Below are 26,419 nucleotides of genomic sequence, written 5' to 3'. Positions count from 1 at the left end.
CTTCTACTGAGGAGATCTGGTCCCTTTTATTCTAGCCAAGACTGTGACAGTGATAACTGGGGAAGGTGGCGGAAACCAAGTGTGCAATGTTGAAGGTTTAGAGCCTTCCACGCAAGAAGACCATCTGGTTCTCCATATATAGCTAAGAAGTTAGGGCACTAGTAACTGAAATGGCCTGTCCATTTCTTCACCTGGTGGCAAAGACAGGCCAGTGCCCAGGTCCTGTGTTCCATGCCCAGTGCTCTTTGCCCTTCTTGGTGCTGCCTCTTCAGATAACTTTCCTGCCAAGGCTTAGACAGTGTTGGCCCATGGCTGACAGGTCCGATCTTCATAGGGGATGCTTTTCTCCTAACATAGTTCAACAGTTCACAGGAGCAGTTCTCCATGCTGTTAGTGCATCTAAGAGACCCTGCCTTAGTGGCCATCCGCATTTGTAAACCTTTTCTGCATTGTGCCCAGGTCCTGCCTAGTCATCCTCCGGTGGCCTGTAAATGGATTTTTATTTCTAGTATGAAAATATGGCTGTGCTTAGAAAAAAAGGTAACAAACTGGGCGTGGTGGCGCATGCCTATAATCCCAGCATTCAGGGAAGTAGAGGCAGGCAGCCCGTCTACAAAGCAAGTCCAGACAGAGAAACCCTGTTTTGAAAAACCAGAGAGAGGGAGGGTGGGGGTGTGGGTGGGGGGCACGACAAGGCACATTTGGTTTTCACACGACAAAAAGTAAGGCTAGAGGCAATTGGTCGAAAGCACAGACGATCTTTAAGCCCATGGTCCCACCTTCTTCTATCCACAGCTGTGTCAGTGAGCAGAGACAGGAGATTGGCTGTATATTGGCTCTCAGTGCAGCGAGGATGTGAGATGGGGCAAAATGCATTTCATATTATGAGCTACAGAAACAAAAGTGAGAACGGCACCATTCCACGAGATCTGAAATGCCTATCTGTGCAGAAACAGCAGGTAGAAAGTGCTGCATTTACACAGTGGCCCCGGAAGTCTAGCAGCACCTCAGAAGGGACAACCCCCTAAGGTGCTCTGTCAATTCACAGCATCCTGACTACCCCCAAGGATGTCCCGGCCATTCACCTCCAACAGCAGTGAAGCTTTTCTTACAACCAGACATGGAGCTTGTCCTGCCCCCTTCCACCTCTGCTGCCCATGGAGAAGCTAATTTTCCTCCATCCCCTCAGCTCTGAGCTCCTTGTGGAAGCTGGTGAAAACTGCTTGCCCATAAAGCCTATGCTGTTCCCCTACGGTTTTCAGATGGGGGCAAATGTTGGTCCCTGAGGCAGTTGTTCCCAGAGTCCTCTGCGGTGGTTTACCAGTAGGCCAGGGCTTGGGCCATGCCTCTATACAGGCACTGAGTAGAGCTGAACAGCTGGTACTTGTCCCACAGTACAAGGACAGACCCGCATGGGAGACCAATCTAACCAAATCATTAGTGAAGACTCAACCATAAAATCTATGCCCAGTTGGAGGGGTTTTTTTCCTTTCCCCTGTAGCAGACAGGTCATTCATAAAGCTAAGGACCACAGCCTACAAGGTTGCCCTCCCGCGTGGAAGTACATCAGGGCTGCCTGTCAGTGTCTCGGTACTTTTTACTCAAACTAGCCGAAAAGTTAACATTCTTTCTGTTATTTTATCCAAAACATCTTTATTCTTGAGCAAGTGCAGCCCTTGGTTTGGACCTTTATAATTAGATTTAGCAAAAAAAAATGATAATAATGATAATGATAATAATAATAATAATAATAATAATAATAATAATAATAATAATAATAGGATTTAGCTACCTTGTGGGCCTTTTCTTTCTTCCACCCTTCTTCACGCTGCCTTTTTTTTTTCTTTTTCAACCCCCTAATACTAAATATGAGAGAAAAAATAATAGAGGGGAAAGGAAAGAGATCCCTGAATAAAGTCAGGGGTCTGAAAGAGGACATTCATTAGACTACTTCCTGCTGATTAGGGGTGTCAAGTTCCTTGGGGCGAGTTTCATCTTCACTGTGGGAATATTTAATTTCTTCTTGTTGCTGTTTCTTCCTTGCACATGACCACTCAACAAATCACAAATAGCAAGAACCAACCAACAATAACCCACCATGCCTCTTGGGACCCTGGACCCTAGCATTTATATACCCTCTGAAAATTCCCCAGAATTTAAAATGTCACACAGTCACAGTAACTATCTGCTGCTGGCAAAACCACGCCTCTGCTGGAGCATGAGGGAAATCGCAGCCAGCTCCTGCAAAACAGCCCCACATCCCCATACCCATTTTCCTATAACATTTCTGTATCTTTTCTTTTTTTGTTGTTGTTTTTTTATTAATTTATTCCTGTTACATCTCAATAGTTATCCCATCCCTTGTATCCTCCCATTCTTCCCTCCCTTCCATTTTGCCCCTACTCCCCTCCCCTATGATTGTGCCTGAGGGGGACTTCAAGAAACCAAAACTCCAGAATTCTCACTACAGACCTTGGTTAGTGTTTTGTGAGTTTCAGAGCACCTTGTGATGGTTCCTTGAAGTTGTGCCTCACCTGTAAGTAAGACTGTCATGGTGCCAAATAGAAAACTTCAAAAGTGTTGGAGATTTTTAAGTTTAAATTTTATTTTTTTAAATATATTTTATTAATTTATTCATATTACATCTCAATTGTTATCCCATCCCTTGTATCCTCCCATTTCTCCCTCCCTCCCATTTTCCCCTTACTCCTCTCCCCTATGACTGTGGCTGAGGGGGTCCTCCTCCCCCTGTATATGCTCATAAGGTATCAAGAAAAATATGGAATGCTTCACAAATTTGCATGTCATCCTTGCGCAGGGGCTATGCTAATCTTCTCTGTATCATTCCAATTTTAGTATATGTGCTGCCGAAGCGAGCACAAGATTTTTAAAATAGTAATTCTACCTCCCAAGAGGGAAAATTGTTTATTATGGTTTTTCTATACATTCTAAAGGCCTAGATTTTTCTTTCCATACAATTTCACCTCCTGAAATCATCTTCACAAGCATTCACATATATGCTTGCTGCTCCATATTTGGGGGGGGGGTTTGTTTTGTTTTTGAGACAAGGTTTCTATGTGTAGACACATTTTGTAGACCAGGCTGGCCTCAAACTCACAGAGATCTGCCTGTCTCTGCCTCCCTGAGTGCTGGGATTACAGGCATATGCCACTGTGCCGGCCCATGTTGCTTAAGTGGCTCAGAAACCCAAATTATAGGGCATGCTTTAAGACATGGCTATATAACCCCTAGTCTCTGACATCAGCAGGACAGGGGACAGGTGGCAAAGGCTGCCAGCAAAACATCTCAGAGGAAAAGACACCAGGGGATGAGGGTAGAAACCTCTGACCGAAAGGAAACACCTCAAGGTGTGGCTTTAAACTTGAGTGAATCATCTTGGAAACAAAACCAGACTCTTTATTGCGGTGACACCGGGGCAGGAAACTGGACTGAGTGTGGTACATGCAGGGTAAGAGGAAACACACACACACACACACACTTTTCTACATTCTTCAGTTCTTAACTATGGTCTTCTATCCTGTGCAGCTGGTGTAACATTGATGCCCAATACATCTTAGATATACACTGTTGGCGCTTCATTAAATGGAAGCCTGAATTGTGTCAGCTGATTCAGGCTCCATTTTAACAGCCCCTGCACAGTACTTGGCTTGTCACAATGGCAGACAGAGAAGTTGTGCCCGGAGGCCCAGTACATGCCAGTCAGGAAGGCCTCCTCACACAACACTTCCTGTGGCTCCCAGAGGCCACGGCCTGTGACCCAGAAGATGGGTGGAAACACACAGTCCAGGGCCAGAAGGCGGAAGGTTTCAGGTTGGGCTCATGTTGCCTGAGGTTACTCTGTGCTGGGTTAGCAGACGTGCCTCCACAGGCTACAGAGGCCCTGGGCCAATAGATGGTGAGGTCACTGTTGTTTCTCTTAGGCCGCACACCTGGTTCCTGGCTCCAAGCTGAGGCAGCTGGGCAGAGCGCCGATGACATCAAAAGCAGAAATTCTCAGGTAACACCTCCCTGGGCTCTCAGTGTAAAGTCTGGAATTCTCTACAGGGGTGGCTCTCAATCTGTGGGTCACGACCCCTTTTGGGGTCAGATATCCTGCATATCAGTTATTTACATTATGACTCATAATTAGAGTTATAAACCAGCAGAAGGATGATTTTATTGTTGGGGTGTGGGACTCACAACAACATGAGGAACTGTATTAAAGGGTTGCAGCGTTACAAAGACCGAGAACCACTGCTCTACAAGGATTTCGTCTCAACAGCTTTGCCTTGCCTTCTGATTCCTTTTCCTTAAAAAGGCCATTTGTTGTCCCTCTGTTAAAGGCTGGAATGAAACACCTACAGGTTCAAATTCTGCCATATAGAAGGGGCTTTCCTTAGGGTCACCACCCCGAAAGAGAAGCAGCCTTATTCACTCAGAGAGCCCGGTAGTCTCATTGGTCCTGACTCTGACCATATCAGGAGCCCAAATAAAACCCCATGACATCTGAAACATATAATTTTGTCTTCTCGCTCGCTCACTTACAAAATAGACAATTCTTTGGGGACATTTTCTTCCATCAATATTATAATCGATGACCAAGTAATTTTTGACTAAAACTTAATCACAATTTCAATGCCCTTGGCTACATGTAATTAATTGTGAGAGTTGGGAGGAAAAGCCACATAATTACCCCTGTTCTTGCCCAAAATAACCCACCTCCTGGATAAAGGTGACATCTCTCACTGTACATGATACAGTCTCCTGTTGGGAAACGCTTTGTTTCTCCAAACCTGTGAATTTAGTCCTTTCCTGGAATACTTCTGTTTCCAAGTTTTGTGTAACAGAGAGCAGGCTTGCTGATGATGGTCAGTCAGCAACTGTGTGACATGTTAAAGAAGTGGCCTGGCTGGAAAGGTACTGGAGTCCCGAAAACTGCAGTGGCCCACCAGAGAGGGTTGCTTCCTCTACCAGTCAGGCCACCCCCTTTTTCTAAACACAGGTAACCCAAGTGTCACAATAACCACTCTCAAATGATAACAGGTTCAAAAACGAGTGTGTAAAGGTAGCAAGTTCTTAAAGGAGGAAACAGAGAGAGGACAGATTTATGCACGATGATTGATAGGTGGAGGAGAGGATTCTGGGAAGATGGCAAGGTAGGAGGTACCACTGTCTGCCACTCTGCCTAGGGGTGCTGGCACTCTGTCTGTTGCAATTGTCTTGGAATTCTGGTACCAGATGAGACTTACAATGTCCAGGAAAGACCTGAGCCATAAACTACAGTTGATTTTGCTCAGTTTCACCTCATGAGACATCAGCAGTTAGCCATTTCCCACCTATACCCTCATGACAGGCAGCCATGTGCATAGTTGTGGAACAACTTGTACACACTTGGGGAAGGAAAATACCCCCTTTCTCCAGATACTGGGGATGGATGCTCCAGTGTCTCCTCCCTCTCAGATCACAGAGGTTCGGGTACTGATATCAGCGCCCATCCTTTTCTCACGTCCCCCGAGTGTTGCGAGCCTCTCCCCTTCATGGTTAGAATACTTTCTGGGAGACGCTCTTCTTCCCTTCTGCTTTTCTGCTTGCCATTTGGGGAGCTCAAGCACATTCACACATCCGTGGGGGCAGCAGGCACTTGGGTAGCTGGGCATTGTGCACCTGAGGTGGGAAGTGGAGAGCATTGAAGGCTCGTGCTCAGCTTGGTTTCTCCTGTTTAATGCCATCATGGACACAAGCCTGGGAATGGTGTCCCCCACTCTTAGGGTGGGTCTTCTACCTCAATTTACTTGATTAAAAAAAAATCCTCATAGGAATGGTCAGGTTAACCGAATCTAGATAACCAGCAATGTCCAAAGACCTGTTGCCTAGGTGATTCTGAGTCATGGCAATGTGATTAATGTCAACTATCTCAAGGAAACTTGAAGGTAAATTTATGTATGAACACACACACACACACACACACACACACACACACACACACATACACACACACATGAAAACATGCGAGGATTCGAATTTATGCCTTAGGCAGATCAGATTCTTAGCACTGAGATAAGCTACAATTGTAAAATATAAGATCAATAAAACAATAACAAAAAAAAAAAGCAAAGCCTGGAGAGAACTGAGAGTCTGAGCTCCAGTATTGCTGCTGTGTTATGTCACTCAAATGTATCGTTTCCAACAACAACAATACACAAATCACACATAGCCACAGGAAAGCACAGCTCTTTCCAAGAGGGGAGAGTAGGGGATAAAAGTTATCCCTGAGAAAAGAGCTTGGGGTAGATTTGCCGAAGACTTTGTAAGAGATTTCCTGGAGGTGTTCAGCTAAAGGAAGACATGGATAAAGTCAAGAAGATGGTGTGTGAACAAAAATAGAAATATCAAAAAAAGAGATGGAAAGAGACAGAAAGAAGTTATGGAGCTGACAACTGAAATGGGGGTGGGGTGGGTAGAGGGAAAACGAAAGGCGGATCTGAACAGGCGGAAAAGAATCAGTGAACTTGAAGACAAAGCAATGACTTTAGTCTGAAGAACAGAGAAGAAGGACTTAAAAATGAACAGAGCCAAAGGGACTTGTTGGGGACCATTGGGTCAGCCAAGATAGGTGTTGCTGGATTGTAAGGGTAGAGACAGAAATTTGTGGAAAGACTACTTGAAAAAATCATAAGTGAAAGTTCACATCGGACGAGCATCTTGAATATAAGCATCTAAGAACTTGTAAACTTCTTCGGCGGGACTAGCAGCAGCCTTCCAGGAGGGAGGTAACTTAGGAGGGTATACAGCATTCAGAAGAAAGAAAAACTGCTCCCCAGGAGTACCATTCCAGGCAAGACTGTCCTTCAAAGGAGAGAGAGAGAAGCCAGATTCTTACAGGCGAGCGCTTTAGACCTGCCCAGCCACCTCAGGTCTCAGGAGTCCAGCACCCCCACCTTAGTCACTTTCCTTTGGCGTGCAAAATCAAATAATGGCCCCGGTTAGGCTTTGACTCCAGGAAATTATCACTGATTTTTTTTTTTTACTTTGTTCAGAGTGTATCCATGGAATTTCTCTATTTTTAAAATGAATTTTAAAATGTATTTTTATTGTATGTGGATGGGTGTTTTGTCTGCATCTGTGTCTGTGTACCACATGTGTGCAGGGCCCACAGAAGCCAGAAAGGGTACCAGATCCCCTGGAACGGGGGTCATATGGTTACAGTCATAGTTGTGAGCTGGCGGGTGGTTGCTGCGAATTGAACCTGGGCCCTCTGGAAGAACAGCAGTCAGGGCTCTTCACCTCTGAGCCATCTCTCCAGTCCTATATTTTTCTAAAATAGATAATTTTTTTTTGTATGATCAGCGAAGCAAAATTATCATCACAGTCCCAGTGCCTACATGTAACAAAGCTGCTTCGGTTTTTTGTTTGTTTGTTTTGTTTTTTGTGTTTTGTGTTTTTGTTGTTGTTGTTGTTGTTTTGTTTTTGGTTTTTGGTTTTGTTTTGTTTTTTTGTTTTTTGTTTGGTTGGTTGGTTGGTTGGTTGGTTGGTTAGCTTGTATGTGTTCTCTCATTTGACCCTGGATGGAGAGAGAAGCACATCTATTTCCACAAAAGAAAACTTGTTGCGGGAGGTCAAGGAGTTACCCAGGGTGACTTTCTGACTTTGCTCTGGTGTCCCCACTGCTTCTCTAATGTACCAGAATCCCAAGCAGCGGTATCCGTCCTCCCCTCAGTGCTTCAAGGCCGCGTGGACCGCTGGGCAGGACCTAGTCCCCGGCCCCAAGACCAGCACACACCCAAATCATCCCATGATGGTGGCTTTCATCTCTCTGGACCTACATCTCCAGGCTCCTAGCTCAGGGCTCCCAGCCATGGGTTGCCCACGATGTCTGCAAAGAAGGCCTCAGTTCGGGAAAGAAAAGGTTGTAAAGGGGTTTTTAGGCATCTCAAAGTCAAGGTCCTTTATGTCTCATTGGAAGTAATCTTAATTTGTTTTCACTACATGAGGACATAAGGCAGTGCCCAGGAGACCCACAGGACTCAGACAGTAGACAGAGCCAGAGAGGGGTATCGGTATGGGTACTGTGGCCCAGGGCTGGCATTCTGAGGTCTTTGGTCCCTTTTCCTCTTTTCTGTCACCTTCATGTGGTTTCTTTGTCATGCTGTTTGCTTTTCCTGAGCTTCCTGCCCAGTGGGTTGGCGATTCCCCCACATGCTTGCTTCCTTACGTGTTCATAAGACAGGATCAGGTCTCACAGCCCATCAGCTTCGGGTCACCCTTCCCCTCTTCCCATTCTCAATCCTGGGTTAGAAAACAAAGGAGCAAACAAAGGGACATTTCCTTGGACATGGCGGAGTCACGTCACCTCCAAGGAAAATCAGGGATCGCAGCCCTGGAGGGTCTTCTGTGGGCAGTGAGTTTTCTGACCCCTTGGCGGTAATGTTGGTTCTGTCCTGTGTCTGCAGTTATCTCTAAAGGCCCTGCGGTGAGAGGATGAATGAAGCCAAGGTCCTGGTTCCTGATTGGACAGACACCAGGACAACTCGACGAGACTCTACCATACTCAATCTCTATTCATTTGACATACAGGCTCTGTACTGAGCATTTATTTATTGTAAATAATAATTTGCATGAACCTTAAAGCACCATTTTAGACACCTTTTATTTGAGTAATATTTTAATATTTTAAAAACATGCATCTTGGCACTTGTCTGTCTTGTACAGATGGAGCCCAATCCCACCTTGTAGTGTCCACTATGACTATAATATACGCTTGCAGGCTGGTCCTACCCATATTCTGAAACGTTTTTCCAGAGCATCCTTACTTTTCAAGTAGTCCAAAAGTCATCCACACACACATCAGCTTCTTATTGGCATGACTCTCATCACACCAACTGCAAAATCAAACCAAATAATGCCTTATAAACAATGCAGCTCAGAGGAGGCCGTGTGTCCCCAGGTGCCGGTGGTGCCACACAGCCTACAGTGAGCGAGATGCTGTGTCTCGCTTTTTTTTTTTTTTTTTTTTTTAGTAGTACAGGGATGTCATTTTGCTGCCTAATGTAAATATATCCCATCACAAAGGCTGGACTGGGCTTGGCCCCTCCCACGCTTTCCACAGGACCCCCTTTTGTAATTGAATTCTTTTACAAGTAGCCAATGCTTTTACTGTTTACAACATCCCTAGTGCCCAGTCTCCCTTGTTCTTTCTGCCTCCTCCATGTTCCCAGATCCATCCTGGAAGGCAGGGTAAAGTCAGCTTTATGAGATTCTGATATCCTCCCACCCCCGCAGACTACAAATGTATATAGCTCATGATTATGGTAAGCTTATTTTTTACCTCAGAGGTCTCCCTCCCAAAACTCTACCCTGAGTGTAGAATTTACATGGAAAATACAACATACATTAAAAAAAAGAAAGAAAGAAAGAAAGAAAAAGAACAAAAGGAGGCTGTGGAAGTCAATCTACTGGTAACCGGCCTGCCTCATAAGCCCCAGGATATACATAGAAAGCTGGAAGTGGCCGCACACATGTGTTATTCCTGGGGAAGCAGGGGCAGCGAGATCCCCGTGACTATCCAGCCAGGCTAATCAGGGATCCCCAGGTCCCAGAAAGTGACATTGTCTCAAAATACAATGTGACAACTCCTGAGTTCACAACACCCAAAGTTGACCTCTATCCTCTACAGGCTCACGCATACATATGCACACACACACACACACACCCCACACAGGAATACACGTACACATGTACACATACAAAAGAACAAAGCGGGTTTTGGAGTCTATCTCAAGTATCTGGCCCCATTGGTAGGAATCCCAGAGCATCCATCAGCCCAAAGGAGCATCCCTCTGAGCTGGAACACAGATGGCTCTCTTGCCTTCTGGTGTGTACCCGGGTGGCAGGCAGATACATGCAGCAAGTTCAGCTGTCCTGAACAGACAGATAGACAGGCTGGGGCTGCCTCTTTGAGCTTCAATGGAATGAAGTAAACTTTAGCTTCTTGTCAAGCCCCAAATGTTCCTATCCATTGGAGTGGGGAGGCTGTAGCAGAAGAGGGGAAAAATAGAAGGAAACAGCCTGATCCCTGCACTATGCTCAGAATAGCTGCAGACAAGGATGGGGGGGGGGGGAGCGCAGTCAGCAATAATGTGCTTTGGAGCATCCCACTCGGGCACTCAAGAACATTAACCCACACCAGGCCATCCAGAGACAATAGACAGGGAGAGTGTTCTGCAGACACCTGACTGTTGTTGGGAGCAAATGTCCCACATTAGTCTTGTGCTTTCTCATTCCAGACAGGAGAAACTGAGGCAGGGTCAAGTCCCCCACCTCTGGGGCATGACGTACGCCATTGTAACAGCCACATCAATGGGCATGAGGCTTCCGTGTTGCTGATTTGTTAGGTGGGTTCTGGAAGTGTGCAGAAAGGCCGGCCTCCACTCTGTCCTTTTCCCAGCCATGCAGAGAAATAATCATAAAAAAAGATTTAATAACCGTGATGAGGGCCATCAGTAAGGCAGCCTCGCCTTTGAAGTAGACTGCTTGCCCCTACACTGCTGGGACAGAAGTGAAAACTACTCCAGAGTGCCTGGGGAGATGTCTCTGGCAATAGACTTCGTGCTGCCCAAGCACAAGGACCTGAGTTCATGTCCCAGGACCTACATAAAAGCCAGGCATGTGGGTGCATGTCTGTAACCTACATCCTGGGGAGTTAGGTAGACACAGCCAATCCCAGGAAGGTCAGTGGCCAGCCAGCCTCGCCAAGTCAAGGAGCTACAGAATTAGTGTGACCAAAAAGGACACTTGTTGTTGGCTTTTGGGCCTCTACATGCATGTGTACACCTGTGCCATCATACACACCCCCCCACACACACACACACACATTTTAAAGCTATTTAAAGGCAGAGAGAAGGAACAATCAGAAACCAAAAACAGCAAGGAGCAATCTCAGGAATCTGGCCTAGCAGCTCTCCCCAAGACCTGTCGCTGAGCCTCCCCCTCCAAGTTCAAGTGGGTACATTCAGTTCCCACTCACAGTGTACAGGCTGGGCCCTTGACCGTGAACTCACATGTGGAGGCGTCCCGGCCACCCTGGCCTACCCTCACATTGCAGACTGTGACTTTCCCAGTGTCTCGCCTGTATTTTGTATTTATTGGTATCTCCTGCTGTAGATTCATTCCTTTGTACCTAATAAACTTTAATAAGTGAGAATGTTTGTGGTATTCTCCCTGCGAAAACCCATCTGTGATCACCAGTACTGATCTAAACATTTTTTGATTGACATATGATGGTTACACGTGTTTCCGGAATACGGTGTAAGGCTGGGGTCCAGGAATGCAATGCTAACAGTCAGACTTGAGTACTAAGACACATTTTTAAGAATATGGGGAGCTTAAACAAAGGACAGAAATTTCTGGAATACCAGGAATAGCACCTTTAAAATATATTTATTTTTATTTATGTGTATGTGTATGTGTCTGTGTGTAGATGCCAGGTTATAGATGCCTGTAAAAGAAGGTTTCAGGTCCCCGGAGCTAGAGTGACAGGTGGTTGTGAGCTTCCCAACAGCTGTGTTGGGAACTGAACTGTGCGTCCACTGGTCCTACTTTGCCCTGTCCTGGAGCACTGTGTCTACTTGTCCTTCTTTGCTAACAAAAAGGGGCCTTTCCAGTCTGTTTTGACATCAGGCTTTGTAAATGCTGTAAGGTTTACTGAACTGGTAACTAAAACATGCAGCTGTGTGTCTCTTGGCCTGCACCTCCCTACCTCAGTTGGCCCATCACTGGTACCCCAGGCACCAAGCTCAGTCTCTCTGACACAGCTCTCCTTTCCCTCCAGGTCCATTTTCAAGCCTTTCATCTTTGATGATATAAAACTTGTCCCCAAAGCATTAAACAGTTATCACTTAACCACCGCAGCAGTCCTCCGGCCCCCTGGGAAATCACTGTTGTTGTTGTTATTTGGAACACCAAAAGTGCCAGGGATGGGGGGAAGCTTCCCATATGCATTTTAAAAATAGGTAACAACAGATATACTGGTTTTATTACTACAGTACAGTCCACGTGTGTCGCTTATAAATTCTGCCAATATGTAGAAATAGGGAAAGTTTGTATTTTTAACTATTTATTCTGCAGTACTAGGGATTGAACCCGGGGCCTTCTGCATGTAGGCATGATCTCTACAGAGGAAAGCTTCAACCTAAAGCCCCAACTCCATGCAACTCAGCAAGCCCTGTCAAGCAGAGTCCTCTCCTCTCACCTCCATGCTGGTGTTTCTAGTGGATGCCAGAGCCTGGAACAGGGGAGACGAGGTTCATCTTCGAGGGGGTGGGGGTGGGGGAGCTGGCTGAGGCCAGAGTTGAATGGCAAACAAGGATATGAATCTCGTGTTTGGGGGATTAAATTACTTAGGTGTGTCTCAGTTTCCTCATCAGCTAAATGAGGGGGTAAATGTGTACCAGGATGTATAGTGATGAAGACACACTATCAGGCCTGAACACACACACACACACACACACACACACACACACACACACACACACACACGCTGCACGCGAGCCTTTGTATGACTAATTCAGTTTGTCCAACACAATGTTCAGAATGTTCCTACATATCATAGCATGTATCAGAATTGCTTTCTCCTCTTACAGGTGAACAGCACTGCACTGCATAGACGCACCACATTACGTAACCATCCATCCATTTATCTACAGGCAATTGAATAAGCTAGGAAGCTGACCCATCAGGCATCTTTTCCAGGCCTTGATTCCAATTCTTTTGGTACATACTAGGCTGTAGAACTGCTGGGTCATATGGTAATTTATTAGGAAAACTCCATATTCTACTATGGACAACCATCTTCATTTCTACGAGCAACGGGCGACGTCTCCTGCTCCCCACGAGCCAGGTGATTCTTGCTGCTGCTGTTCTCGCAGCTGCCGCTCTGATGGAGCTAGTGGCATATGTTTACAGTTTGGGGTTTCTTTTGTTGTTGTTGTTTTGGTTTTTCGAGACAGTGTTTCTCTGTATAGCCTTGGCTGTCCTGGAGCTTGCACTGTGGGGCCAGGTTAGCCCAAGCACATAGAGATCCATCTGCCTCTGCCTCCCGAGTGCTAGGATTAAAGGCGTGCACCACCACACCACAACTTTATTTTTAAGCATCAAGTTTGTCTTCAAAGAGGTACAGGGTGTAAGGCCCTGCTGAGGTGACTGAGTTTTCTAAAGATTCCAATTACAAAAACATGATCCTTTCACACTTTCGTGTTGTGACTGTGGTGACGACCATGTTCATGAAACACAAACAAGAGGCGACTCCACGCACTGACCTCAATGCTTTTATTGTACACTTTCTGCATTTAAAGACACCCTCGAGGGCAAGCACTGGTTAGGGACATCATTCGATTTGTAGATATTTGTACAAAAGGCTGTTAAGACCACGTAGTCAGCCTCCCCCGCTCCCACATCTCCAGGATAGCAAAAGATTTCTGTTACACCGCTCCAGCTATGACATTTCAGTTCTCACAACATGATTAGAGACGTGTATTTATTGATTCCAGCAAGAATTCTGCATGTGATATTCCAGGATGGTTGGCCTCAGTCTGATTAAACACATTTTGACACACATCACAGAACAGGAGGCAGGACTCGGGTGCCTTGTGGGATGAAATGCCATGGCTAAGGGAGGCACAGGAGAGAGCTCGGATGCTTGCCCGGCACCTGCCCCTCCCCCACCCATGGTCCCTCCCCTACACTCCCTGTGTTTTTCCCAAAGCTGAACACTCAACTGAAGATCTTTGCAATAAAAGAATACAGCGAGAATGATTTCAAGACGCACACGCCTGCCTGCCCTAAGGGCCTCCCAGAGTGATCTCACCTGTATCAACATGAGATGACATTAGTTTGTGTGGTTGACAATTATTTTTTACAGCTACTGATTTGCCTGATAGCAGTGGAGCATCACCGCTGAGCTCTAAGAGGCACACACCTACATTGTTAGCGTAAGAGGCTGACTCCTATGAACACTGTGCCTTGTGAAGGACTAAGTCTCCACGGCTTTTATTAGATCCCTATTCTACCACAGCTCCCAGACACCCCTAAGACTGATAAAAGACTACTTTACTAGCATGTCCACTCAAGTGACTGTCCCCAGCTATGATGCTGCTTTCACTCGCTGGACAAGACTAGCTGGCTTATGTTACATTCTATGGGGCAGGTGGGGCGGGGAGGCACACAGTCTGTCCCTAATGGTCATGACTTGTTACTGCACAAAGTTTGCTCAGGATTCCCTATCCCCGAGGCTTAATAGATATAGGTCTTCTGGGAAGTTATTTACAGAGTGATCGTAAACACTCCATTTGAATTTCATCTTGAGTATTCACTTTCTCTGTGTTGTTCAGAAAAGTAACCCCTGGTTAAGAAATTACCCACAGAAGAAGCAAAGAGAAATCCAGTAGGAGCATTTTAAGACAAATGGTCTCCTACAGCTGCCTACTCAAAATCCAGTATTGTTTCTGCTGTTAATTTAGATCAAGTCTCTAAAGTCCACGCAGGAATCCTACAGATTCCCTACTCGCCTCTTGTCTGTTCCCAGCCCTCCCAGTGAGGAAAGCCTGGGTTCTCAGCTTTTTTTTTCTTCTGATTTGTTATTGATAATATTCATATTACATCTCAATTGTTATCCCATCCATTGTATCCTCCCGTTCCTCCCTCCCTCCCGCTTTCACTCTATTTCCCTCCCCTATGACTGTGACTGAGGGGGACCTCCTCCCCCTGTATATGATCCTAGGATATCAAGTGTCTTCTTGGTAGCCTGCTATCCTTCCTCTGAGTGCCACCGGGCCTCCCCATCACGGGGACATGGTCAAAGATGGGGCACCAGAATTCATGTGAAAGTCAGTCCCCACTTTCCACTTAACTGTGGAGAATGTCCTGTCCATTGGCTGGATCTGGGTAGGGGTTTGATGCTTACTGCACGTATTGTCCTTGGTTGGTGCCACAGTTTGAGTGGGTTCTCAGCTCTTATCCATTGTTGGGAAACCCTCACTGCCTGCCAGGTTGCCCACAGAGGGCTACTGCGCCCTCTAGTGGTAAGAGGACAACATGGTTGAGATGTACAATGCTCTAAGAATGAGGATTGGCCTTTTCTCTGTGCTGCTGGACTAATAACAGAAATAGCCACTGTGTTTTCCAGTGCACACTTGAGTCATGACATCAAGTTGGCACAGCCATCTGCAACCTTGGAAAAATTAGTGAAAAGAAGGTCGTTGTGTCATTTACTTTCACTAGACTTCTAAGAAAACCCTCAATCAACTTGGCTGTCTCAGGCAGGTCAGATCTGATAGCTGGACTCAGAGATGGAGGTGAGACCAAACAGAGAAATCACAGGATGGCTTTCTGCATCACCTTACTTAAATAACTCAGCAGGTGAGGTGGACAGGCAACTACTTTCCCTTCTAACCTCATCTTCTTCCTTCTACACCTGTCCTGCGTTACCTGTTACCCTTTTGTTCATCAGCAATACATGCCAGAGTCTGCCTGCCCAACGCTCCTAGCGACCACCATTTGGTTGTCATGAATTTGTCTCTCTCTCGTGTTTTGCCACTTTTTTTATATGTGGAACTTACAAGACAGTCAGGAAAAGGGCTCACAGGATACATATTTCTTCTCTCTTAAATGAGGGTTAGAAGAGAAACAAGATTTGTCTTAATAAAACCTCTGTCCTGCATATTGTGAAATGAGAGCCCAGGTCCCTGGCAGCCCTCACAGCCCATGATCCTGAGGCTAAGAAGAATCTGGGGACCCTAAGCCGTGCCTGAGATCACTCACTGATGGACTTTCTCTGTTTGTTCAGCCCTGTCAAGAATAAGAACGTAGAATTAAGGCCCCGCAGTACACCCCCACTAAGCTGTTCCTCTAATCTTGTCTTCTGGCCGCCATCTTGCCCCCCTTGGCCCCTTTAGCAGTGGAGAATGGCAGTGGATAAGCACCCAGACCTCTCTCCCATTCTAGACCTCAGTCCACAGGCAGCTGCGGGGCAACGGGGCATGAGAACTAAGTGGGGGAGATTCTGGAGGTCAGGTACTCAACACAATGATTTGTGGGGTCTAGTTAACCATGCAGTGGGTGGGGCAAGGCTGACTGCTTTGTAGATAAATGTTTCACAGCTTTTCTGCCCTCTACCATCCCTGTCTTCCTCACATTCTGGTGGAGTCCCATCCTTTTTGCAAACACAATGATGCTGGGAACAAATGAGTTTCGTTTCAGTCTCTGCTGGGACAGAGGCTCCTTAGAAGAGTCAAGAGCATCCCTTTCTTTCCCTCATTGGTTGAGATCTGCAGTTGTGTGACTTCTGCCAGGGCCATTTAATGAATCATATACAAGTTGCTGCCAATCAAATCCCAAGACATTTTTACACAGGGCCAGGTCATCGGGTGGGTACAGTGCTGGGTGGCGAGGTCCAGCTAACATATATGCACAGTTCTGCATGTGGAAACAGGTCTTCTCAACTGTGCTTGAGCGCAGCTCACTGAACACAGTTCCTTCAGACACCACTAACACTGGGGCAGAGGTGGGACTGTACCCAGGGGTCCTCTGTTCTTTCCCTTTGCCTTTGTTTCCCAGGACAGACCTGCAGGGACTATGGAGCTACACACAGGCTTGTGCTCTGTGCAGGGAAGCTGGGGCCTTCTCCCCCGTTTACACACACAAGGGCCTTTGGTATGAAAAAAAAAAAGCCTTTTGTTAACCGTGAAGAAACCAGTATCTAGAGAGGGCCCAGGGCCTTCATGGCTCTTGTCTTTCCCACCAGCATGGCCCTGCAGCCTTGTCCAAGACTGAGGGAACTCTAGTTCCTCCTAAGAAGCTAAGGTGTCCATTGTCACTGAAATACAAGAACATCTTCAGGCCCACAGCTTATCACACAATGGAGCAAGAGGCAAGTGGGATCGCGTTACATAGCAAAGGCGGGGTTGCTTAGGCGAACAGAGGGAACATTTAGACACAAGGAGGCCACGTGGTAACTCTCATTTTACTCAGACAGAAGAGCGTTTCTCTGCTGGTAATTTAGTCGGGTGGGAAGTTTTAAGTCAGGGCGAGGGTGCTTACATCATTTAAAGAACTTCATCTCCGTGTCCACACAGTCATAGAAAAGGTCCCCCACCTCAGCAGGGTCCGGGGGCTCAGGGCTGCTTAGGATCTCTTCCATGGCTTCCAAACCTTGCTTCTCCAACTCCAACATGGTCTTCCTCAGCGTGCGGCCCTGCTCCTGAGGAAGGACACAGTCGTGAGGAACAGTGTGCGCCATGACAGTGGACACGGAGAATTCAGGGTCCAGCTGGCTTCTCACCCTCTGTCCCACCTACCTCCTCCACTGACCCAAACCACCACGAGAGGCATTGCTCTAGAATGTGGCTGCCTCGCCAGCCTGCTGGGGACACTTCCACGGCCACCAGGTGTCTGAGTTCAGGATAAATCCTGGCTACTGAGTAGTCATCAGGATGCACTGGCCTTTTGCCTTGTGTTTCCACCTCCCTTCAGCCATATGCATCGCTACATACTCTCTCAAGGAGGCTAGCCTCTCCACATTGCTCAAGTGACTCTGCCTCGCCTTGACGCTCTCCTCTCCCTCAACATTATGTCAACCTGAGCCCATCTTCAGACCTCTGTGGGAGACCTATTCCTCCACAGTGCAATACCCCCTTGTCCCTGCCATAAGCCACCATCTGTGTTGTGATGACTGGCCTACAGGGCTGTGTCTCCCACCACACCATGACCTCCTGGAGAGGAAGAGCTGGGCTTGTGTCTGCCTTCCAATGACTGGGGCAGAGTACGCATTCTCAAAGAGATTGTCTATGGAAGGGATAAAAGGCTCAACTAATAAACGTGCCGTGTGTATCCCCCAGTCACTCTACCTCTATTATGGTAGTTTACAGGGGGCTAAGGCTTCACCTCAAGCTGGCAGCTAAACTTGATAGTATCTAAAAGTCTCCCATGTGAAACTGGGTTAGGCAGCAGGGAAGCTACAGGGTCGCGGGGGGTCATGCACAGAAAGTGGCTGAGGCACTGTGAGAAGCCACTGGTGAAAATACAGCCTCAGGTTCAGTGAAGAGTAAAGCATTATAGGGGACACTGGGACAAGTGTCTGACCACTAAGGACAGCATTAAGTATGGAAAGGAGTTGGCCTGAGCCTGTGGCAAGTTGGGACGTGAGAAATGGAGTTGCCCAAATCCTTTGGAGCCCCAAAAATTGTGAGTCCCAGATGTCACACCAAGTCTGATTTACAATGTCAATTTTGCTTTGATTTGACTGCAACTGTGTCCTGGGTCTTCATTTTTTTTTTTAAATAAGAACTCTGTAACTTATTCTTCTTTTTATGGGGCCCCAAGTGTAGTCATAGTCCTGGCTGTCTTGGAACTTGTTATGTAGACCAAGCTGACCTTGAACTCACAGAGATCCACCTGCCTCCATCTCCTGAGTGTTGGGATAAAAGGTGTTCACCACCACATATGGCTAAAGTATTGGCATGTTAAAAGAGATGGGGACTTAGGGAGTTATACTATCCTTTATATTGTGATGCTTACATGAGCTCATAAAGCTGAACGAGAAAGGAGAGGGTGTGTATTTGTGTGTCAGGTTAGTAAGGGGGTCAGTTGTGCCAGTTAGTATATTTGTCACGTTGACACAAGGTAGGGTCATCCGGGAAGAACATCATTTGGGAAAATGGCGCAATCAGTGTGGAACATAGGCAAGTCTGTGGGGGGATTTTCTTGTTTAATACTCGGAAGGCCCAGCTCACTGTGAATGCGGTGAGTAAGGGCCCACACCACCCTTTGCAAATGGCCATGGCGTATATAACAAAGCAAGCTGAACAAGCGTACAGAGCAAGCCAGCGAGCAGCACTCCTTCGTGGTCTCTGCTCCAGTTTCTGCTTCCTGGCTCCTGCTTTAAGCTCCGGCCACGGCTACTCTCAACGGCAGAGTGCGATCCAGACATGTAACCCCAATTGCTTTTGCTCATGGCATTTATCACAGCAACAGAAAGCAAATTAGAGCAGTGTAGTGTGTGTGTGTGTGTGTGTGTGTGTGTGTGTGTGTGATGCATGTGCACATGTATAGATGTGCACACCTGTACACACGCATGCAAGCGGAGGCAGGAAGATGTCAGGTGCCCTGCTCCACTTACTACCTTAAAACGCAGCCTCTCGCTGAATCTGGAGCCAGACTGCTGACTAAGAAGCCTGAGCAGCCCTCTTTTCTCTGTACTCCACAACACTGTGGCTATGGACTTGCACAGCCATGACCGACCTTTTACATGGGTACCGGGGAATCCCAGCTTAGCTCTTCGTGCTGGCATAGCGCAAGCTCTCTTGCCGACCTAGCCGTTCCTCTAGCCTCAGTTGTTGCCTTTTAAAATCCTTTCTAGATAATCAAAATAATGCTAAATATAAAAATATGGGGGCTGAAGAGATGGCTCAGCAGTTAGGAGTGCATACTGATCTTGCAGAAGGCCTGAGTTCAAATCTCAGCACCCATGTTGAGCAGCAGCTTACAGCTGCCTGTAACTCCAGCTGCAGGGCACCTGACACTCCTGGCTTCCTTGGGCACCTGCAATCATGTACACAGAGACGCTGGAATAAAAAGAAATCTAAAAAAAGAAAATGAAGTATATGCACAAATTTATCTAGAGATAAGTCTTTCCTTGGAGACAGCTTAGACCTGTAAGAATTGTGAAACAAATGGTAGGAAAAGCAGACGAGGATCTGATAAACACACTCCTTCATCATTTTCCTCTCAAAAATAAAACATAGGCTTGGCTTTCCCATAAAGAGTCTCCACTAGGGCTGGAGAGCTGGCTCAGCGGTTAAAAACACTGTCTGCTCTTCCAGAGGTCCTGAGTTCAATTCCCAGCAACCACATGCTGGCTCACAACCATCTATAATGTGATCTGATGCCCCCTTCTGGATTGCAGTTGTACATGCAGGCAAAGCACTGTATATATAATAATAAATAAATAAATATTTAAAAATAAAAATAAAGAGCCTCCACTAATGACTACTGTGGCATTTGCTGGGTGCCAAAGAACACCAGGGAATTTTCTTCACTGAACTGATGTCTCCTAACTTTATTAACCAAAGCTTTTCAAGTATAACAGTTGTATATAATTGGTATAACAGGAATTATTTCTAAAAGCCTGAGGACTTGAGAATCTTTTCACTGTTGTTTCATCATGATAGAATATTCATAGCATAGAACCTACTTTTTTTTAACACATTTGAGCGTGGAGATTTTTTTGCACACTCACACTGTGATACCTCAAGTTTGTACCACTTTGGAGCACTTACTGTTTAGAAATGGCACAAGAGCAATTGCATACAGTAGAGTTTTTCACCCCCAAAAGTGCACAAAGATTTTAAATAGCGCACCTCTGTTACTCCAAGATTAACAGCAGATGACAAAGTGGCCATCAGCTTGCTGCATTCCCAGTAACTACAAAAGCACGGCCTTTGCTTTGTTTGGTTTCAGGAAAGTTTGTAGGAGAGAGAATACCTGCATTGTCTTTCTGAAACACAGCCCTCAGGCTAGAGAGGAGAGATGTGCGTGCTAGCTGCCTCCCTGTCTCCCTTCTCACTGACATCCATCATCCTCCTGGACCTCCTCCAAGCTCACCTGGTCACTCTCGATGACAGCACGTGCCCACTCGTGAGCCTTGTACAGCTCGTGCCGGCGGTCTGGCTTCTCCTGGAACCGAGGTTCCTTTTTGGCTGGGTCATCATCACCAAAACAGGGCGACTGTGCTTTGGGAACAAGTTTTACATCATCAACAAAGATGAAAGGCTTGAAAATGGACCTGGAAGGGGAAAGGAGAGCTGTGTCAGAGAGACTGAGCTTGGTGCCCGGGGTCCCCAGTGATGGGCCAACTGAGGTAAACAAGTACAGGCAGAGAGACACACGGCTGCATGTTTTAGTTACCACTTCAGTAAACCTAACAGTGTTTACAAAGCCTGATGTCAAAACAGACTGCTGCTGCTCTGGGAAGGTGATAGGAAAGGCCCCTGTCCATTGGCAAAGAAGAGCAAGTAGACACAGTGTTCCGGGACAGAGCGGAATAAGGCATGTATTTGAATTGAAAAGAGGACCATCCCTTTCTCTCCTGGGAAGGCAGTGGTTTTTGGTTTTGATCATAAGGATCTACCTTCTTGGAAAAAAATCTTTGAAGTATCTCATAGACTAGAGGAGGGCAGGTTAAGATAATATCTGCTGAGCTCAGAGGCCCCCTGAGGGGACATGAGCAGAGAAACAGAAGGCTGGCTGTGTGAGAGCCGGTGTTGAGCAGAGCAGGTGGCTGATGCCTCCTGCTCCATTAGGCTCCTATTCTCCTGGCAGAATGAGTACATCTCAGAGGAAGTGGCTGGGTCCAATTCCATGTGCACATATGCTTGTTCATACCTGCGTACACATCACACAATTACACGTACACATACCAAAGTAGCCGTGCATATAAAGAACGGTACAGGATGAGAGACGCCCACAGCTGACAACAGCTGGATGGAAGAAGCCTTACTCTTCCCCTCCTGCCCCCTCCACACCCAAAGGAAACACTGCTGGGATGGAGGTGCAGTTCTGGCAGATACCATGGGGCCACTTACAATAACAGAAGATGAGCCCCTCATACCATGGACTGTGATGGATCTGTGTGGTCTGAGCTTTTTCTTCTCCTCCCAGTGTGCCCACTTTAAGAAGCCACGAAGGAGTTAAAAGTGAGCCAGAAATAGTAACACCCTTAGCAAAGCATATGTGGGGCTTAGGCAGCCAGAGCTCCCTTGCCATTGTGTCCCCCACAACCAGTTAGGGGACCCTATGACCTGAAAAGGACTAGGAACCAGTCATCTCTGCTGCCCTGTGTTCCTGGACGTGCAGCAACAACGTCTTTCAGAGCCCTGGAGGCGACCCTGTCCTGCTGCACCAGAATCTGCATTTAGCAATGTCTGAGGAGATTCATAATCTCTAGGGACCAGGGGACACCGCCACGGGCAACATCCTGGTAAGTGACCTCTAGATTTGTTTTCTGAGGCTACAGTAGGAAAGAGAGCTCAAAAGGGAGAGAGACACTTATCACATTATCACAACAACGTGCAAAAGTAAGGCCCGGGTTCATTGTACCTGAAAGCCAAAGGCAGCAGGACCTGGGCAGCCAAGCTGGGTGAGCGAGTGCTGCTGGCTAAGGACAGGTGTCCAGGACTCTCCTGTCCTCTCAGGGGACGCTCACAGGCTAGCTGGAGAGACAGCTCAGGAGTAAGAGCACTGGTTCTTTTGAAGAGGGCCTGAACTCAATTCCAAGCACCCACATGGAAGTTCACAGCCTTCTAGAATTCCAGTTCCAGGGCAACAGATGGCGTGTTCTGGCCTCTGCAGGCACGGCATGCATATGGGGCACAGACATACATACAGGTAAAATACTCAAACATACTTTTAAAAACTAATTTTTTGAATGAGGAGGGGGAAAACCAAATAGAAATTCTCAAAGATCTGCAAGAACAAAAACAAAAACAACAAACACACACACACAGACACAAAAAAAACCCTGACCTGTTCCTCAGCCCTATCTGCCAGACAGCCCAACGCATGCCACATTAGGCTGTGCGGAGCCTTTGTTCCCCAGCCATTACTAAAGGAAGTCCCAGAAGAGAGGAGAGTTACCTGTGGGCAAAAGGAACACATTTCCTGTAGCCTCTTGGAAATAGATCTTTGCTTTTCTCCTGACTGCTGGATGTAAAAGAGGGGCTAGCACAGCATTTCAAGCTGGCCAAAGCAATTTTGATTATCTCATGAGGGAAAAGGGAGGGGAAGGAAGACAGGAGTGTGTGCCCACTACCCACAGATATCCAGACTGCTGTGTCAGGTTCCCCGGACTCTGACCACACAGTTGTCATCGCAGTAAGTCCCCACCCTACCCACAGGGCAAGTGACACTCGGTACATGCGGGACAGCAGCCCTCTGGCAGGCACAGGGACCCTTCTGCACACTCAGCTGTACCAAGCGGAGTCAATGACAGACAGTTCTGGCCTGGATGCTAAGGCCTTGCGACAGAGAGCTACAGTCTCATGGACCCGCTGAGGGGCTGAGCGGAGGCCCCTTGGGAACAGTTCTCCCATTCTTCCATTCTCACTGACCCTGAGGACACTGGATGTTCATCTGTGACATGCTACCTCCTCAGTTCACCAACTTCCACCCTCTACTACCCAAAATCCAAGGGGGAAGAGAGAGCTCTTCGCTGAGGCACCTGCCGCTTACTGTGCTCTGACAGACTGATCGCGTGGCAGGCCCCTATGAGGACCAGGCTGGGCAGCCCAGCAGCTCTAATTCAGTCAAACAGGAGGGGCCGACAGCTGGACAGAGGTCTGCAATGGGAGTGAGTACCCTCTCTGGATCTGGCAAGATGGGAGGCCAGTGAGTTTCCTCTTCCTCTCAAGTGGACTGAAGTGATAGCTGTGGTCTCTTCCAGCACCTAAAACTGTTCCACTGTCTCTGTGCCTTTCCATGTCTCTTTCTATGAGGCATGCAAACTTGTGACAACTTCAGTCAGGTCATGCCACCTATAATCTTTATCATCTGTATCTGGTATGTAAGGGAAAACGGAGTAAAATTTAGGAACTCAGTATAAGGTCAGTCTCCTCCACCACCACCACCTGCTAAATGTGAAGTTAGTTTGCCTAGCAATGATGTCAGGTGCCAGGTAACTTCTCTAAGGCAAAAGGGTACCATATAGTTAGCCTTCCCAACCAGTTTTATATTTGAAAACTAAACACTAAATATGTGTAGGTACCCATAATGTCTGCAACAGCCAAATGCTCCTCCGGATCTCCTGATTTCTTTTATGGTCTATAAAAATGTCAGCATCCTCATCAACTAAAAATATGAGGCATGAATTTGTGCTCGAAAGTAAACTTGAGATTGGATAAATTACGTAAATAATAAAACTATATAATAATAATTATAAAATGCTAAGAATTGTTGCCAATAATAAATTGCAACTAAATGATTGTTTATGCTGACTGAAGAAATATCTGTCCCTCATGTTTGATCATCTATCTGTACCCTGGCCTATGTTCTGCAAAGAAAATGTGGAGCACTTAGAAGCTTGCAAACATTCTAAGATTTTTCCAATCTTTAATGAAAGGCACACTTATGTTTCTAAATAGATAAGGACACACTAGCCAGCTTTCCATACTTGAGCCTCAGATGACAACGTCTTCCGAATACTTGAATGAGTGTTAATTAATGCCCACAGAGATAAAATGACTTGACTAAGATCACACATCTAGGCAGTGTTGAAGTCTCTAAGTCATGGCTGTACCTCCCAGCTAGCAGGCCAGGCCACGCTGCTCCAGTGTTCCTGAGGGCCACACTGCTCCAGGTAGGAGGGAATGGCCCATTTCACACATGGAGGACTGAGGCTCAGAGGCCAGTGTTTTGAGTAAGTGGCTAAATCCAGATCTTCTAAATACAAAGTTGGCTTTCTCCACTACCTCCCTCTTAATCCTCTGTCCAGATTTTATACATATGAGCTACTACAAAAAAAAAAAAATCATAGCTCTGGCCTGAGAACAGTCTGACCTCAAACACACTTCTGTTCTTGCAGAAGACAGAGACACTCCCCAAGAGGTTACGCTGGGCTGATCTTGTGACTAAAGTCCCCAAGGGACAGGAGACACAGAAAGAACAATACAAAGGCTCTAGCTCAGATGAATCTTCTCAACCATGGCCCCACTGAGGGAAAAAACTAGCCTGGAGTAACCAGTTTCTCCAAAAATGTAGGCATTTTTCTGTATGACTCATCTGTGGTCATATGACAGTGCTGCTCTAATCTTACAGTCAGCTGAGAGAAGAACCACTCAATGAAGGAGCCTGCACTGTATAGGAGCACTACACAGGAGCACCGAGAAGGAGCACTGCACAGGAGCACCGAAAAGAACTGTTCAGGAGTATTAGGAAAAAGAACTGTACAGAACACTGGGAAGGAGCACTGCACAGGAGCACTGAAAAAAACTGTATAGGAGCATTAGAAAAAAGAACTGTACAGAACACTGGGAAGGAGCACTACACAGGAACACTAGGAAGAAGAACTGTATAGAACACTGGGAAGTGGGAAGGAGCACTACACAGGAGCACTGGGAAAGAAGCACTGCACAGGAGCACTACAAAGAAGATTTTACAAGAACACTGGGAAGGAGCAGTTCACAGGAGTTCTGAGAAGGAGCACTGCACAGGAGCACTGAGAAGGAGCACTGTACAGGAACACTGAGAAGGAGCACTGCACAGGAGCACTGGGAAGGAGCACTGTACAGGAGCACTGAGAAGGAAGACTGCACAGGAGCACCGCCCAGGAGTACTGGGAAGAATAGCTGAAGTTGTGGGGCCCAGGAGGGCCCTGCAGACAATAGGCTAGAGCCAGAAGCTTGGAGGCATTTTGGAAGGTCAGAAGTACAAGAGGGAAAGAGGAGAGGAATGCTGTAGGAGGGCTTCAGAATGAAGTTGAACAGCGTGTGGGTGCCATTTGGTCCAGTGCCCTCCACTCTAGGTGCATCTATGCTGTTTGTGCCCTGTGGGCCCAAAGGCCTCTTGTACCTCTTCTAAGAACAAAGTGCCACCTGAGGGTGACAGTTACCCTCATGGTACCACTGGGCCAATCCTTGAGCAATGCTCTGTTCTTCCATGATCTCTCCAGTTAATGTGACTTCTTATCTTCACCCCCCTGTTGGTTTCCCACCTTGTAACCTGAGTCTGTGTGGGCCTGCCTACATGCGAGGGCCTTTTGGCACAGTCTACAACTCTACCTCTAAGGAGAAAGAAGCTCGGATTTGTGGTGTTTGCCAATTTCTGTGGTATAAACCTTCTCTCCCTAGCCCACTGAGAACCACCAAAGACACCACAGTGCATGAGCGGCCAGAGGTAATCACAAGTACTCTGGGTGCTGCATGCCCTATGACTCTACACGTCACAATCTGAAAGAAACAAAGTACTTCTCTAAATATTCCTTCCCTCCCAACTCGACAAAACAGTAAAGCATCAGCAAGTACTGGTTTCTCAGGAAAAAGCTCTGCAGGTCAGAGCCCGTTCCCCAAAGCCAGCCAGCGTCACTCTATGGATAAGCGAGGAGCCTGCTGGTTTAACAGAGTAACATGGTAGAGCTTGACTCCTCAGCAAACTTGATTTAAAGGCCCTTTGCCTCTCCCTCAAGCATTCAAATGCTAGTTTCGCACTTCCTTTTGCTCTCAAATTTACATGGTGTCTGGCACAGGAGAGGAGGCAGCATGGAAGATGGAGTCGTATATGAAAGTGAGCTTTCCAAGATCTGTAAATTAATGTGTGGGACATGTCAGAGAAGTCTCCAAGCAGACAGAGCCCCCGGGCAGAGCCATTGGACCTGATCTCA

At 46.8% G+C, this 26,419-nt stretch overlaps 2 protein-coding genes across 3 annotated transcripts in view; one reads left to right on the top strand and one right to left on the bottom strand.

Moving 5' to 3' along the window:
* Positions 1–11,200, top strand: part of WIPF3 (WAS/WASL interacting protein family member 3) — an 88,314-nt gene extending 77,114 nt beyond the window's left edge. For both annotated transcript variants that reach the window (XM_084786818.1, XM_084786817.1), the window contains 2 exons: positions 3,942–4,018; positions 8,451–11,200. In XM_084786818.1, the coding sequence (XP_084642944.1) occupies positions 3,942–4,018; positions 8,451–8,474 (101 nt within the window). In that variant the 3' untranslated portion in view covers positions 8,475–11,200. The remainder of the gene's footprint in view (positions 1–3,941; positions 4,019–8,450) is intronic.
* A 2,109-nt stretch (positions 11,201–13,309) lies between these two features.
* The window catches only part of SCRN1 (secernin 1), a 65,918-nt gene continuing 52,808 nt past the window's right edge, over positions 13,310–26,419 (bottom strand). The window contains exons 7-8 of the mRNA XM_084786331.1: positions 20,653–20,833; positions 13,310–17,251 (exon numbers count right to left, since the gene is read on the bottom strand). Coding sequence (XP_084642457.1) covers positions 17,093–17,251; positions 20,653–20,833 — 340 coding nt within the window. The 3' untranslated portion in view covers positions 13,310–17,092. The remainder of the gene's footprint in view (positions 17,252–20,652; positions 20,834–26,419) is intronic.

Source organism: Acomys minous (assembly GCF_964271855.1).
Source record: "Acomys minous genome assembly, chromosome: 6".
Lineage (NCBI taxonomy): Eukaryota > Metazoa > Chordata > Mammalia > Rodentia > Muridae > Acomys > Acomys minous.
Note: the sequence above shows the minus strand (reverse complement) of the source record. Positions and strands in the feature narration are given on the sequence as shown.